The 17128-nt window shown below is 35.3% G+C and overlaps 2 protein-coding genes across 2 annotated transcripts; both read left to right on the top strand.

Annotated features, from left to right (window-relative positions):
- The first annotated feature begins 176 nt into the window (after positions 1 to 176).
- Positions 177 to 1067, top strand: LOC104442645 (TIR-only protein). Its single transcript, XM_010056049.2, has 2 exons — positions 177 to 673; positions 956 to 1067. Exons 1-2 carry the CDS (start codon positions 177 to 179, stop codon positions 1065 to 1067), a joined length of 609 nt encoding a protein of 202 aa, XP_010054351.2.
- A 14751-nt stretch (positions 1068 to 15818) lies between these two features.
- On the top strand, positions 15819 to 16740 carry LOC104442646 (TIR-only protein). The gene is made up of 2 exons (XM_010056050.2): positions 15819 to 16315; positions 16662 to 16740. The coding sequence occupies exons 1-2, from the start codon at positions 15819 to 15821 to the stop codon at positions 16738 to 16740; spliced, it is 576 nt and encodes a 191-aa protein (XP_010054352.2).
- Positions 16741 to 17128: the final 388 nt, after the last annotated feature.

The following is a 17128-nucleotide window of genomic DNA, read 5'->3' on the forward strand; positions in this document are numbered from 1 at the left end:
TATCAAACCATTCTCTGTCTAATAAAAAATTCATAACATTTCTCCCTCCCTCGAACTCTCTTCATATATAAATGAACACACCCTGTGTCGTGTATATCGCACCCTATAGCAGAAATAAATCGTATTTTTCTTAAAAATACCTTTCGTTACTTTAGCTTCTTGGAAAAAAAAAAGTGATGCAGGGATTATCAACGGCCATAGCCAAGAACGTAATTCATCACGGCCGCGTTCTTGGACGCAACAGCCAAATAATCCAAACCCTAAGGCCGCCATGCGAGGTGTTCATAAACCACCGTGGCGCCGAGACCAAGCGGAGCATCGCTGGCTTGCTGCACAACTTCCTGAGCCTGCTCGATGTTCACCCTTTCCTGGACAACAGGAGCATGAAGCCCGGAGATAAGCTGTTCGATGAGATCGACGCGGCCATTTATGGCTGCAAGGTCGGGGTTGTGGTGTTCTCGCCGCTTTACTGCGAGTCGCGGTTCTGCCTCCACGAGCTGGCTTTGCTGATGGAGACGAAGAAGAGGGTGGTACCCATTTTTTGCGATGTGAAGCCGTCTCAACTTCATGTCCGGGACGACCTGAAGCATTCGGCCAATAATTTGCAAAGATATAGGCATGCTGTCGAGGAAGCCAAGAACACCGTTGGTCTCACTTTCTATTCATCAAAAGGGTATGCTTCAATCCCTTTTGCTCTAATTTTCCACCGCGGACTATAGCACGACCTGTTACGAATGACCACAAGAAATCATATTATCATGAAAAATAGTGGATGTATGCGAAATAAGAAAAAAATAAGAAGAAGAGAATATTCAAGGCCTAAATTTCAATCTAAAAGATTAAGCTATCGAGTAGAAGATTAATGAAAGGTCCACCAAAGCATCATTACTAAAAATCACGAAATATTCTAAACACAATATAATGCCTCGTATAATGTTTCTACATGTTGGAACAGGGACTGGTCGAAGCTGGTAAGAGACGCATCCGACGCAGTGATACGCAACTTGCTGGAGGCCGAAGAAGAGAAGCCCCAATTAGAGCCAAAATGTGCACAAAGCACTGAATAAAATGCATTTAATGGTCTGTGCATGGGGGAGATCCAAAAAGAGATTGGAGATCCCCCCCATCAATCTCCACACTTTAATTTGCTTTGTTTCATTAAATCAAATTTATTGATTTTTTTTTGATTCTTTGTAACAAATATATTAGTGGTTTGTATAAGGGACCATCGGCATTGTAAATAGTATCGGCCTAAGTTTAGTATAATTTTCTTAATCTCTGATGATAATAAAATTGTACATCTTTAGTCTAAAGAATAAACCTCTTTTTTAGTGCACTATTCAAATGATTATTTCCTTCATGTTTCTCCGACCATAATGCAAAATCAATAAAATGGAGATCATTCGAAACTTTCTTGTATCCCTTCCTTAGAACGTTATATCCAGGATTTTTGCTTATTATCTCCTCTTGTGAAAGAGGGTTATATCACACGTGCAAACAGGTGCGCACGTGCATGAATTTTATCCTCATAATCTATTGTTCATAGAGCATAAATAAGATGCTTTATTATTAAACCTAAACCGCTTGTATTCTGTGTTAGTAGATTTATGAAAGAGTTGGAAAATATTAGTAAAAAAAAAAAAAAAAATTACCATGTGTTGGTATCAATTAACATTGCAAAGAAATAGATAAACAACATGAACTCCACGATTTGCAAACATGCACTCAGGCGATCTGAGCTCGGGTCCTAAAAGGAGGATAAGAAGGAACCAAGAAGAAGGTATCAGCAACAACAGGTTTTATTGTGGGATAGCTCATGATGTTCATATCGATCTATTATGCACATTTGCATCTAGCATATGATTCTACAAGATCTAGTTTTGTTCAAGTAACGGATTCTAGCCAATTGAAAGGATCTCCTGATAAATCCAGAGATCATTTTGATTCCATTAGTAATTAGGATTCGGAATATCACACATTGATCAATCAAAGAGAGATTCAACAAAAAGAGAAATCTCTTTGTTCTGTAAAATATATTGGAAGCTGCATGATTCATCGAAAAGATCAAATAAGTACAGTGCTAATCCTAGGTGACATCGATAAACCTGAAAATAACCTCGTTTTTTTGGTCAGTAACCTGAAAACAACCTTAAGCAGTAAACAATATGAGAAAATAAACAATAAACCAAAATAACAAAGAAAAATGATAAAAAAAAAATAGAAACAATACTCTGTGACACGCCTAAACGATGATTTTCAAGAAACTGCTCGAGTTTTAGCCAAAGCTGCTAATATGCGAAAGGCTACAGGGAAACCCATTTGATCAAAGTAAAGCGCTCGGAACGAGCTTTCTGGATTGGTATTATGGTTCTCGTAACTCTGTTTGGATCAAAAGTTGTAGCTGTTTTCTTGCACACTATGCAGACTGGTGCTCGGGCTCACCTACTGGATCCACGTTTGTTGAACTCTCTGGAAAGTCATCAGCAATCACTTGTGCATCGTCTCTCCAGTTGAAATCATCCATAAAAAAAATTATCAGTCAGGTATTCTAGTAGTCTTCCTTTACTTCTTACCAGAAAATCTCCAAGCAGCCTGTTCATTAAGTTTATAAGATACATTTAGCTCAATAATATTCAGCAAGATTACTTCGTTTAATTTTTCGGGTCCATGTATCCTTGTAAGCTGAATACATTATAAACTCTCTTTGGCTCTTGTAAAGGAAAAAAAAAGAAAAAAAAGAACAGACAAACATAGTCCGTCGTGTAAGCATTGTCAAGAATAGTATCAAAGCAACTAGCTTCTGATGAAACCTTCAAATTTCCCCTTGTTTTCTTTGGAAATACAAACTCCTTTCAATGACATCTCCATCCTTGTAAAGTTCCTACTGCGTACTTCTGTGGTAATTTGTTGCGGGGCCACTTTTTTTTGTCTCACTACTATTCTTGTCACTATGTGTTCTTAGTTGCGCTCCAGTCCCCTCGTGCTTGATTTCTCACAATTTTGACCTTGTGAATTTTAATGGAAGTGGAGAAGATTCGAACCATCTCAATCAAACTGGACGGAGCAAACCATAGTCATTAATTCCATCTGATATGAAAAGACAAAAGAAAAAGGCAAAATGAAAGAGAAAGAAGAAAGAAAGAAAGAAAGAATTTTGTACAAATTTCCAAGTGGTAGCATAGATGGTCTGTCTTTGATCGGATCAAACATATGATCCTAGTCTGGTACTTGAAAGATCCGTGAGATCACATTATTGCAACTTCCAGTTAATACAATTGTATTTAATAATTAAAAACCGGCTTTCTGATGGTAGTCCCGCTGCGGCACGAAGCATGGAATATATGCTTTTTGTGAGTCACGTGGTCATATCTTTTCTACTTAGATGCATGAACAATTCTTGATAGAGCCATTGTTTGATAATAGATCTGGGCCAGCTATATCGCACTGTTTCCATCTAAATGATTAGGCCTTGTGAATGAAAGCCTAGTTTGATCAAGTCCATGTTCCCGTAGAAGGTTCACAAATAAAAGGGTTTGGATGGGATTGAAAGCTACCCCATCCACTATTGAAATTTCGATTACAGTGCCAAAGAAACACCAACCGTTCATTGAATGAGCTTGTTATCATAACCTCATAAGTTGTGAGTGGGGAAGCCTAGGACCACTAATACATATAAAACCAAGCCTATTAATTGTAGACTAACCACAGTTCCCGAGATTGCCTAGGGAGTGGAGTTGATCATTTGACATCTTGCATGCAAATCATATTTCGGACCACTTAGCCAACCACTAACTTGGTATGTGCTAGCATACGGTTGTATGTAGGCGAACCTGCTACTTTTGAGTTTTGAGATAAAGCTATATTATATGAATGACATAAAAAAAAAGGGACATTAACAAGTTACCAAATATAACATTTCGTATATGTGCCCAAAAGAAAGAGAGGGACGTCGAATGTCAGTGTTTATTATATGGCGTTGTTTGGTTTTGGTGGCCACGTGGCATTTCTGATTAAAGTGACAAGGTATGCTAAAGCTTGAGCTTTCTTAAAGATAAAAACCAGTGTCATATATTGGGTCATTATATCATATGTTATCGAAAAACTTGGGATATTGTGCACTTTGCAGCTAAGCTATAGAGCCCCTCTCTTTTACCCTCAATTGCTGTGAAAATAAATAAAAAGAGAAGTAGCCTTTGACTAATGATCTTTTAAAGCTAGTGTTGTATGAGAAAATATCGTTTGAGTTTAACCCTCTATGTAGGACATATAAAAAATCACTTAGGGCCTGTTTGTTTTCACTTCTTTTTTCTGTTTAAAAACAGTTTTTTGTTTTTGTTTTTTTTGTTCCTAGGAACAAAAAAGGAACAAAAACGCATTTGTTTGCGTTTTTGTTCCAAATCTATTTTTTTGTTCCCAGAAATACATCTGGAACAGAAACAAGAACAAAAGTTTATGTAACAAAATTTAGGAACACTTTTTCTCTCTCTTCTATTTTCTTCTCTCTTTTTCTTATTCTTTTTTCTTCTTTTTTTTTTTTTTTTCTTTGATTGGTCGCTAGCCTCGGCCATGGCCGGCGACGCCGTCGAGGGCCGGTGACCTTGCCGGAGCGTCGCCGGCCCCTGGCGAGGCGAGGCCGACCTCGCGCCGGGCGGGCGAGCTCGATCTCGCCCAAATCCGGCGAGGCCGAGCTCGCCCGGCCAAGGCGAGGCCGAGCCTCGCCCAACTACGGCGAGGCTCGGCCTTGCCTGGGGCCCGGCGAGCCCGTGGGGGCGAGGCCGCTGGCCCTCGTCAGCCAATTGTTGGCCATGGCCGAGGCCGACGACCGGCCAAAAGAAGAAAAAAAGAAAAAAAAAAAAAAAAGAAAAAAAGGAAAAATAAATAAGAAAATAAGAAAAATAAGAAAGAAAATAGAAAAAAAAAATAAAAAATAAAAATATTAAAAAATTATACAAATTATATTCAAATTTAAACGTTTTTTTGTTCAAAAAAACGTGTTTATATTCTTTTTATATTTCGATACGTGTTGATCCAAGCCCACACCGAAGACTATTAAGAATATAAACCCGACCCTCTTTTTTTTGTTCAAAGGTCCACATTTATTTATTACATCTCTCCTCTATCTCCCTGTTGAAATCACCCGGCAGCATTGTGGTTTTTTCGCTTGCGGAGGGGGGGGGGAGATTTGAGGGAAAAACATGATGGCGGGGCTTTGGTAAACCCGTTTCACAACTGAGAGGCACTTCGCAAAGGAGGGAGAGAGAGAGGATAGCTGTAGTAAATTTTGAATATCCCTCATGTGGGCCTGATCGACACATGTGGATTGCTGAGTGGTTTTCTGGATATCCTACGTGGAGTATTACACTCAAGCCAATGTTTTCTCAATGTTGTATGGTGTCTTAGGAGGTCCTTGGGTTCAATAAAAAATAATATTTTAATGACGAAAAAAAAAGTCCACCTTAGAAAGTCATTTGATTTAAGACAATTAAACATAGAATACTTTATACAAAGGTAAAAGCCATAAAAAATCATAAATTATGCTTACTATGATATATTTTCCCTAAACTTCCTTTTTACGTGGCACTAAAAATTCCAAACTTATACTTGTATGATACATTTACCCTTTGTCAAAGTTTTGCCAATAAGATCATTAAAAATCTACCTACATAGATGCTAAAAAGTAAACAATATTGATATGACACTTACTGTGATTGAAAAATTATCAAATGGAACATTGATGAAGAATAAATATGTCATATGAATACTTAATTTAAGGGATTTTATGTCATAGGAAAAAGTTTAAGATAAATATATAGCAATTGGCAAAGTAAGATTTAGGGTAAATATATCACAATGGGTATAGTTTGAAATTTTTGTGACATTTTCCTTTATACAAAAATCCCACAAACTTTAGGGACGGCCTTCATGAACTTTTAATTGGTAATACCCCCTTAAATTTTTATCTTATTATAGTTGTCACTGTTAGTATGTGCATTACATGTGACTTTTTTTGGGGCAAATGTATATTTTTCATCTTATTGTTTTTTGAAAGAAATTTCTCTTTTACCCTTAATTGCTGTGAAAATGGAAAAGATAGAAAATGAGAGAATAAATAAATAAATTAAAATACTAATAATAAAGGAAATAAATGTAAAAAATAATCTTAAAAAATAAAAATTTGTTAAAATTTGATAAATATAATCACTTTAATAGAACTAAATAAGATATTTTAAGAAAATAAATAAAAAATAAACAAAAGGGATAACGACTCAATATAAAGGTCAAATTAAAAATATTGGTCAATCCATTATGTATATAAAAAGGGCACATTAATGTCTAAGTGAGTGATTAAAAATGTTTTAAAAAAAATGTATAAAAGAAAATAATGCTATTAAATCATAAAAGGAGATGATTAATTGGAAGCTAGGGTATTTTTCTAAAATTTTTTATTGATCAATCATATTTTTGTATTAATTAATCATTTAAGAGTACCTAATGAGTATCCAATTTTTGTAATTTAATCTTTTGTTGTTGAGGCTTTTCTCCTTTTTACTTAACTGCGTTTCTTTTTTAAAGACATTTTAATTATTTATATGTTATCTAGTTTATTATTCTCCATTTTCTTAATTTTTTCAGTTTTTATAGAAATCAAGTGTAAACGAGAGATGTCTATGAAAAAAAGTCAGAAATGCATATTTACCTTTTAAAATTCACGTGCTTGCACAAATTAATGCAAAATATAACAAAGGAGTAACGACTGTAATGAAATGACTGTTTAGGTTTAACGTGCAAATACTTGAAAGTTTAGGCGTAGACAACCCCCAAAGTTTTGGGAGAAGTTTGTGTAATTTCTCCTTTTTGTGGTTGAAGTGTATTCTCCCTCTAATATATACGTAAAGTGTGAACTTTTTCAGAATTTAATTAGATTGGATTTGCTAGTTTTAAATTTAGTTTCGACTGGACTTTCATGGATTAGGCAATTGAGGACTATTCTATAACGTTCTTAAATTTCGCATTTATCGAATATCTTTGATGCACGCTACGGAGAGATTTGGATTCAAATTATTTAGTTCAAAAGGCACAAAATTGATTATTCGAATAGTTTTGTAAATCAATCTTTACGGAGTCTCTATACAAAAATAGGTATCCAATATTATCTGGTACAATGAAGGAACGATGGGGGCATGTACATGCAAGGGTGACAATTTGTGTTAACAATCGTGTTCATGTCATCTCGATATAAGGGTATACTACAAAATAGATCAACCCAAACATCACGCTATTAGTTAATCATATGGATCTATTTGACACGGATACAATTTGAAAGTTAATGAATTGACACAACATAATCAACGTAACATGATTAAATAATGAGTTGGCTAACAAACATGATTGCATGATCCACCGTGACACGAGTTAGCTTGTCAACACAAAATCAACCCATCAACACAAACTTGACATGAAAAATATTCTCAATTTTTTGACAAAATATACTTACATATTGCAATATTAAATATCATCAAATCAAACTAAAAACATGTTCATAGTTAACAAAATAAGTTAATTGTGTCTAAAGGGTTTATACACAAATCGTGTCGACACTAACTTGTTAATTTAAACGAGTTACATGCGCACATGAAGATCATTAATTGTGTGTCGTGGGTTCATATGAAATTGACCTGAACATAATTAGTTTCAATTCCTAATTTTATATTAAGTTTGAGTCATGTTATGGTGCCGTATCAGAAATTATTCCCTTCATCAATAGCTACGCCTAGCAGGCCTGATTTTCGCAATATTTCAGCGAACTAAGTGGGGGCCTTTCTACGACGGGCTTCGATTGGCCCATTGTGCAAATAGTCCCCAATATTGAAGGAACGTTAAACAAGATGATATTTGGATTTGACTTTGCAGGGAAGCCCAAGACGTCTCAAAGGACAAGAATAACGCCACAGATATTAAAGCTAATAGATTAACTACATTTCTACTGGATACATGAATGAGTTTCTCTATCTCGCATTGCTAGAAAAAAAGATTCCAGAAATCCTCTTCTATCACTTATTAATTTGCTACTTGGTATCATGTATTTTTGAAACACAAGTATTAAAATGCATATATATATTTTGGTCTAAAACAACTCATATATTAAACTCTCAGTTTTGAGGTTATTTAGGGTCCGTTCGTTTCGCGGAAAATGGGCCATCTCCGGAAAACATTTTCCTAGAAATCATTTTTTAGGAAAATGACTATATTTTTGGTGTTCGGCTGAAACTTGAATTTTGAGTGGAAAATATTTTTCACCGTTTGTTAACTAATTTAATTGATTAGGAAAAATTATCAAAAAATTAAATTTAATATTTTTAATTGACCAAAAATATTTGTATTTTTAAAAATACAAATTTTTTTATTATTTTCCACCTTTCATTAGTTTTATTTTTTATATTTTTAAAAATGAATTTTTAATTATTTATATTTTAAAAATCGAAATTTTTATTATTTATTATTTTTTTTCTTTTCTTTTTTTTTTTTTTTTCCTTTTCTTTTCCTTTTCCTTTTTCTTTTCCTCCTCCTTCCTCCTTCCTCCGCCGCCGCACGCCCGACGATGGCCGATCGCCGGCAGATCGACCAAGATCCGGTCGCAGATCCGACGAGGTCGAGGCTTAGCCGATCTCGCCTGAGCTCGCTAGAGTTTCGTCGGGCTCTGGCAAGCCGCAAGTTTGCCGAATTTGGCGGTGGAGCTCGGGCTCGCCTCGGGCGAGGCTCCGCCTCGCCGGCCTGGGGCGGAGCTCGAGCTGGCTTGTTGCCGCGGTTGGTTGCCGATCGCTGGTCGTCGGCCGTCGTCGTGGCCGGCCACCGGCCAAGCTAAGGAAGAAAGATGAAAAGGAACAAAAGAAAAGGAAAAAAAGAAAAAAAAAAGCATAAAAATAAAACAAAAATGTGTTGGTAAAAAGATATAAGGTGGAAGAAGTTATGGAAAATGTTTTCCACTTTGAAGGTAGTTTTTTTTCTATTGATGGAAAATTTTTTTCTTGAATAGTTGATTTTCCGTGAAACGAACATCGGAAAATCCGGAAAATATTTTTCTGGAAATCATTTTCGTGAAACGAACGGAGCCTTAATATAAGATCGGAATACAAAAGATCCTGCAGAAAAGGAGGAGGATAAAGGACCCAATTAGGAGGAAGAAGAGAACCCCCATGGGCCTTAAAAAAAAATGCATATTTGAAAAGTCAAGATTAGCACTCCTATAACAAAGAGCGAAATAAAAAATAAAATAAAATCGAACTTTGGCATCACCGCAAATCTTAATACTCTCAACCCAACTCTAATCTTCTCCTGCCATCCAAGTCGCCACCCAGCCGCGTTGGCTATCACCCGCCACCGCCATCATGTTTCTCTGTATTTCAATTTTCTTTACGGGTGTAAGAAGCTCCTCAAGTTTTCGAAATCTTCCATAGTCAACGTGTTAAGGTGCGCATGTAAGGGCATTAGTATAAAAAATTCCCAATTTGAGTAATACACGGGAGATGAACCCCGGGCCCCCTTGAGGGCCCGAACCTCTTCATTTCCCTGTACCTGGCCGGGATTGGTTACCCGGAAAGGCATCGCAAGGATCCATGGGGTTACCCACCCCTCCGTTGGGGGGGGGGTGTGGCCGGGTAACCCAGTGGGAAACAATATTTATAATGGGCTCACGACTTTTTAGCTTAAGGGCATTGACTATTACTTATTTATTAATATAAATCTTGCGGCTCATAGGTTTTGACTTATTTTTCCAAATCTAAAATTCTTGGAATTTTGACAACCCAACTTTAATGTTGACACTAAGTCTCTCCCTCCCTCTCCTCATTTGAGTTTCAGCCTTTCTTTGTCTCTTCAACTTTTGAAGGGGAGGGATTTGACCTAGATCTTTTCCTCTCATTTCTAGTTGCTTTCCTTTTTATTTCCACTTATTTCCTTCCTCACTCTCCTAGTCTAATTTTAGATCTTAGAGTCTTGCTCTCCCAATCACAAACATATGAACTTTTTTCTCCTATCTAATTTTAAATTTAGGAGTTTAAGTAAATAAGTACTCCATCTCCAATTTCAATAATATTCATAACAGGTTCGATATCAAATATGTTTATTCAATATATTTTTATTAAAAGCTTTAAATATATTAATGAGATTAAACTTGAGTTCTTTCACTAATCTCCCTCCCATTAAAGGTATCGAGTTTTCTCATGGGATTTCCTCGATACGACATTTGTATTTGAGGACTTTTGAGATGGGGCTTAATTCCCAACTGATTGGCTTCTAAGGAACATTAGTCAATTCTGACGAAAAAAAGAAAAAGGAACATTAGTCAAGAAAGTGCTGATTGTGACATGTACTAAATGAATCTGAATCGTCAAATCTTACAAGACACGTCATGGAATCGGTTTATTTTAATGGTTTAGATTGATTTTAGTAAATATAACCGAGGGAGCACTCCTTGGTCGTAACATGTCAGACCTGCCATTCAATTCTTTCGGTTTTAAAGCCTCGGACACAGTGGGTACAGGGGACCTGAATTCAATTATTTGGACTTGAATTCATTGATTTTCTTTTGTTTCTTCTGCTTCGGACAGATAGGAAATTGCGGTAAAAGGATACCACTCGCACGATGAGGTATCACAGAACTTGCCTAAACTTTAAACTATAGTATGACAAAAATTTGGAAAAAATTAACCAAAAAAAGTCCTAATTTTATTATATAGATGTCAAGTTAGTTTTAAATCTTTAACAATTTACCAATGTAGCCATTTTAGCTAATTTGACTGGAATTTATAGATGTAGATGTCGATCATCTTACATGACATAGCTAAACGCTAATATGAATAAATTTTTTACTACAATTTTTACAATTTTTTTTTTTGAACTTTTATAATTTTTTGAATTTTTTATTTTATTTTATTTTTCATTTTTCCTCCGCTAGTGCCGGGCCTCGACCATAGCCAACAATTGGCCATAGTCAACAATTTAAAAAAAAATAAGAAAAATTAAGAAAGAAAATAATTGCCCATATTAGTGTCAACCATATTTACATTAACAATTTTGCCAAAATTAGCCGAAATGACTAAATTGGTAAATCGTCAAAAGATTCTGGATCAAATTGAAATGTTTAAGACTAAACTGAAATTCATACATAAGATTTAAGACTTTTTTTGGTGATTTTTCCTAAAAATTTTCATGAGGATATGAAGAATCAATCAACAAGGACATCTCAGTAAAAAGCTTATTGAAATGATTATTTGATTTCTAAGCAAGAAATATCGACTTTCTATACCCATATATGTCTAATATCACCACAAAGTGTAGGCTACAGCTACCTTTTCAGTGTTTGAACTCCCAATATCTATTAGTGAAAGGATATTTAGGCTTTATTTGCCTTTTCATTCTCAGTTTAACCTTGGATTGCTTTCCAATCCTTCCATGTCTACCTTTTCTTTGGATATTTTTCTTATTTCTACATTTAATGCCTTTAATTGAGTCATAAAAGACTATCAAAACCGTACTAATTTCTATTTAAATGTCGTCTCAGCTATCTATTAGTTATTTAAGTTAGGTTAAAGCAATTCCAAAAGTGGAATTTTTGTTGTCCTAAGCTGTTTGGTGTGATTTCCAGCCGTACAAAAATATTACAGAAAGCTTGTTTCCTTATTTTTACTATCTCCCGGAAATTGAGAAGCTCTCGCATTTTCACTATATCAATGGTTTCACTTATTAGTTTGATAACAATAAGTAAAAGTGTCGGTTTCACACATATGAATTAGATGTAAGTAGTTTCAAGTTCCATATAGGTTTCATCTAAAATCTAGAACCTATTCTTTGGAACACATTTTTCATTTTTTAGAATCTAAAATCTACCTTAGATACCCTAGAACCTGTAAATTATTGTGTTATATTAGAGTCGGTTCCAAGATTTATTTAGGTTTCACCTATATTATTGATTAAATGATTATAATGAATTAAAACCTTTGCTACAATTCATTGACCATAGAAACATATAGAAAATATGAACATTAAAAATAATAATAATAGTTTTAGTCATAAAATGGAGGCTTGGATTAATATTTCCAGATTGTATATGCATCATCGAATGGCATGGAATATCATAAGATCATTTGAAGACATGAACCAAGAAAACATTAAAACTTATTCTAGATTCTAGGTTACGAGATTACAGGTTACAGGTTCTAGATTTCTCCAACTAAGAATCTAGGAACCCATTCCTCAAAATAGGTTCCTTATTTTTTGGAACTCGGAATCTATCTAGCATAACTTGAAACCTGAAACCTAAAAGTTCCCATTGGTCTAGTTCTTAGATTCTATATTTTACTCTGAAACTATGCTCACTCCTAATATCAACTTCGGCCAAACCAAGTGTATTGTGGATTGCACCCCTTGTGTACCAAATAGGTACGAGCCTCAGTCCAAGGTTTCCTTTTACCAAATTTTTATTTTTGCCTGACATTTCTAGCTTTCGGTCAGTCTATTCTCTCTCTTTCTCTCAGGGGTCTCATTGATATTTTTGCCCAGTATTTCTTGCTATTCACGAATAATTTAGAAGGTCCATTGAATCCTAGAGGATATCCACGTCTACCTTCTGCGCTCTTTGAAGGGTGGTTGAGGACAGTCTCTGAAGAGGAAGAAATTTTTAATTGTCCAAGCTCTTGAGCTTTAATTTCAGCCTAAGAAGAAAATTCATGTTTGAACTTGAAGTAGCGAACTGGAACAAAACCAACCTCCAAAACCCTAACCTAGTCCTAGTTTCATACGAAGTAGAGGTTCTTGAAGCTGTGCAGCTTCAAGGAAAGGTATTGCAGGTCCCTACCATAAGACCGAGAGATTGAGAAACTCGCAAATGGAAGTGAGGAAGTGTTGGGAGGTGTATGATGTCCTGGGTGACGAAATTTGATAAAATGACAACGAGAACTTTCCTGTCCGTGGATCTACTTAGAAGCCATAATCTGCATATATATATCGTTTTATTTTTCTCACACCATTTGAGGTATTTGAGGCACGCTAAATGGACCGTGCCTCATATGCTGATAAACTATATGATCCTTTGGAGTTGGCATAGTTGGTTGGGATGCTGGGCCTTTCCAACTTAGAAACTGGACGTTATTTGTTTGAATGTTTACTAACTATCTTCAAACTGCTCTGGATTAGGATCGCTGGTATAAATCAAAGATCTGGCCTTAATCAGCTCATGAGGTTTTCTAGGTATTCTGTAGATCGATTTATAGCCGGGTTTCCACATTCACGCCCCTGAATTATAGCCAAAATGTTAACGACTATTCTTCAATTTGAGAAAATTAAGTCGACGGTCCTTATTTTTACAAATGACAAATGGATTGGAAACATTGCAGTAACATTCACTCATAATTTATTTAATTTACCAAACTTATCCAACTTGATGTTGCTGTGCATAGCACAAGTAAACTGAAATGTTGATTTGAAAGACATCCATCAATATGCATGAATTAGTTGATCCAATAAATTGTCACCTCAAGTGGGAGAGTAGTTGTTCAAAACACCCGGAGCATTCCTTTTGATTATATATAGTAAGACATAACTAAATGTTGGGAACATGTATTGGCACCAAAATGTTTTTGGTTATTTGTTTGTAAAACAAACAAAATAGTGCTTTTTCCTTGTCTAACATAGAAAAATTAAAAGTACATGGGGCATGGCATTATATAAGTGTGGATGTCTCCTAACTTGTTTAGATGAAGAAATGGGTTACAACTAGATCTCATAATACTCACATGTAGGTGCGCGAATAAATTCGTTGTTGTTATTGTTATTGTTATTATTATTATTATTATTATTATTATTATTATTATTATTATTATTATTATTATTATTATTATTATTATTATTATTATTATTATTATTATTATTATTATTATTATTATTATTATTATTATTATTATTATTATTATTATTATTATTATTATTATTATTATTATTATTATTCATCATTATTATTCATGCGGTTATTTTTGCTAATTTTTATTAGGCATGTCACAATCTTTGAAAAGTTGTATTTGTCCAATTGGTATTTTTCAGAAATTGTGAAATTCAGATTAAAAATAAAATAAAATAATTATTTTATTATTTTATTCCAAATTTCCAATATGTCTTTTCAACATATCTTTCGAGAATGTATCTATTCACTTTGCAACTTTTTTCGAATGATTGCTTCTGTTCAAAAAGATTGAGATAAGTACGTTCGTTTTTTGTATCGATGTTCATCAAGTCTTGTCCAATTTACTTTCCAAAAATATAGCATTCTTTGCAATTATTTATTTTCGAGAGTTTTTAGAAATATACTAGAGTTGCTAGCTAGTATTCTCGTTCAAGACTTTCTTGTATCATGAAGGGTTATTACCAATAATCATTAACAACATTGTGGAGTAAATAATTCTTTAAAAAGAGTGTTAGTATGTCTCAAAGTTTAATCTTATTTTTTCAATTCTCTGACTATAAATTCCCAACAAATTTGGCACGACTGGCAAGAGAAAGACGTTTGGCATTTAGCAGATGGAAATTGAGAGATTGGTAATGAGCAATGCCAGACTCTAATGAAGGGGATTCGAAAATAGGAGGAAGCTGTGAAAATCCTTAAAATCTCAAAGGAGGTTGGCTAATGCCAGATCACGGTAATAATAGCCTCAGCGAATTGGATATGAGTAGACAACTTTTCAAAAAAATAAAAATAAAAATAGAGTTAGTTGCAGAGTAACCTTAAATTATTGGGCACCACAAAATGGACATGTAAAAACCTCCAAGAAACCGATTCGATAGCCGCGGAAACATGCAGTCGGCAATTCTGAAGATCAAGGAGCAAAATGACCAAACTAGTTCAACAACCAATGAGAAATTTGGAAATCACCTGTGCTGTGGTGGGCAAGGATTCAAAAGAAGTATGGAAGCAAGCTTAGGACTAAAGCACGTTCACACTAAACAAATCACAAGATTTTACTTTATTTATTTATTTTTTCATATTTTTGTTCAGTTTGCTTTATTTTGCCAAACTCCTGCTCTTGCAAGTGTGTTTCAAGCTTTTGCCGTCGGCTTTTATCTCTAAGTCATCCATCAGTTTAGTTTGTTTTCCTCTCTAAACTGTAAAAATTATTTGATCGATAGCACAAGAACTATTTGATTTTCGCATATGTCTATATCTCGAGTTTGGTCTTCTTTGGGGAGCCTTCTTTGAGGGCTGGCTCTATTCAACGAACTTCAAGGGAAACAAAATAACAACGGAATAATAGATAGAGCAACACTAATCAATTTATTCATGTATTATCCCTCCAAAATCTGCTATTTTCTACGATACAAGGGTCCCGAGAGATTGCAAGAAATCGACGTTTGATCAGGCCTCCCGAATGAAAGTACAAATTGAAAGACCATGAAGTTCATCAGTCAAGAAAACAGCGTGTTTGAAATCCATGAGAGCGGTAGGTGTAGCAGCAACATACGGATCTATTCGATTTCTTGATGGCCAAGATAAGGACGTGTTTGAAGGTTAAGACAAAACTTCCTCATCGAATGCTAAGTAATTTCTCTTGGGGAAAATGGTCGTTCGGTCCGACGAAAATCTGTTGAATAATTCTCCTCTTTTGAATATCGAACCATTTTCTGACTAATTATCTCTCCAACTCTTTCTCTCTCTATCTATCTCTATATATGAACACACCCTATGCGTGTATATTGCGCCCTATAGCAGAATAAGATCGTATAGTACTTTAAAAAATACCTTTTGTTACTGACTTTGGCTTCTTGAAAAAGCCATGCAGCGATTGTCAGCAGCCGTAGCGAAAAGCGTAATTCGTCACGACCTCATTCTTGGACACAACAGCCAAATTATGCAAACCCTAAGACCGCCGTGCAACGTGTTCATAAACCACCGTGGTATCGAGACCAAACGGAACATTGCCAGCTTGTTGTACGATTTCCTGACTTTGCTCGACCTTCGTCCTTTCTTGGATAGGAAGAGCATGAAGCCCGGAGATAAGCTGTTTGATGAGATCAATGGGGCCATATATGGTTGCAAAGTTGGGGTGGCGGTGTTCTCGCCTCGTTACTGCGAATCGTGGTTCTGTCTCCAGGAGCTCGCTTTGTTGATGGAGACGAAGAAGAAGGTGATACCCATTTTTTGCGATGTGAAACCATCTCAGCTTCACGTCGTGGACGAGGTGACGCATTCGGCCGGGGATTTGCAAAGATACAGGCATGCCCTTGAGGAAGCCAAGAACACTGTCGGTCTTAGTTTCTGTTCATCAAAAGGGTATGCTTTAACTCTCCTTTGTTCTAATCTTCTACTACGAATTGTAGCATGACTTGTTGCGAATGATGACGAGAAGTCATATTATCATGAAAAGCAGTGGATATACGCAGAATAAGAAAAGAAAAGAGGGTATTCATAGTCTAAAATATCGACCCGAAAGATTAAACTAGAGAGTAGAAGACAAAATAGCTGTGTATTGAAGCACCATTACTAAAAAAGTACGAATTACTTAAAACACAGTAAAATGCCTCATATATTTTCTTAGTCAGTGCAAGTGCATATTAGTATATATAGCTTAAGTATTATATTCCATGGGTCCTGATATTGTTTCTACATGGTGGAACAGGGACTGGTCTAAGCTACTGAGAGATGTATCGGATGCAGTGGTACAAAACTTGCCGGAGGCAGAAGAAGAGAAGCCCTAATTAGAGCCAAACACAAAATTGTGTCCATATCACTAGCTCAAAAAGACATATGATGGTTAGCGCATTGTGCATTATAAATATTGCGTGTAGAACCAAATGGAGGGGGTTTAAAGAGGTACATTGGAGAGACCCATCTCTCTCCATGCCTTGATTTAATTTATTTCCTGAATCAAATTTATTGATTTAGTTGATTCTTTGTAAATAAGATAATATATAGTGGTTTGATAGTATGACCACATAGTTTTTAAGGGACCGAGGCAGTACAACTAGTATTAGCTAAAGTTTCGTTTAGTTCTGTTTATGTATGATGATAATAATAACATTGTAAAAGAAATAATCTCTTATTTAGTACACTATTCCTATGATTATTGCTAGTGTAGTATGTTGG

This window comes from Eucalyptus grandis, chromosome 4, assembly GCF_016545825.1.
Source record: "Eucalyptus grandis isolate ANBG69807.140 chromosome 4, ASM1654582v1, whole genome shotgun sequence".
Classification (NCBI taxonomy): Eukaryota; Viridiplantae; Streptophyta; class Magnoliopsida; order Myrtales; family Myrtaceae; genus Eucalyptus; species Eucalyptus grandis.

What these genes read in the sequence shown, in the direction of transcription:
- LOC104442646 (XM_010056050.2), top strand. Translation starts at nt 15,819, where the DNA reads ATGCAGCGATTGTCAGCAGCCGTAGCGAAAAGCGTAATTCGTCACGAC. An exon ending in AGTTTCTGTTCATCAAAAGG is followed by an intron (nt 16,316 to 16,661) that starts GTATGCTTTAAC and finishes ATGGTGGAACAG; the next exon opens with GGACTGGTCTAAGCTACTGA.
- LOC104442645 (XM_010056049.2), top strand. Translation starts at nt 177, where the DNA reads ATGCAGGGATTATCAACGGCCATAGCCAAGAACGTAATTCATCACGGC. An exon ending in ACTTTCTATTCATCAAAAGG is followed by an intron (nt 674 to 955) that starts GTATGCTTCAAT and finishes ATGTTGGAACAG; the next exon opens with GGACTGGTCGAAGCTGGTAA.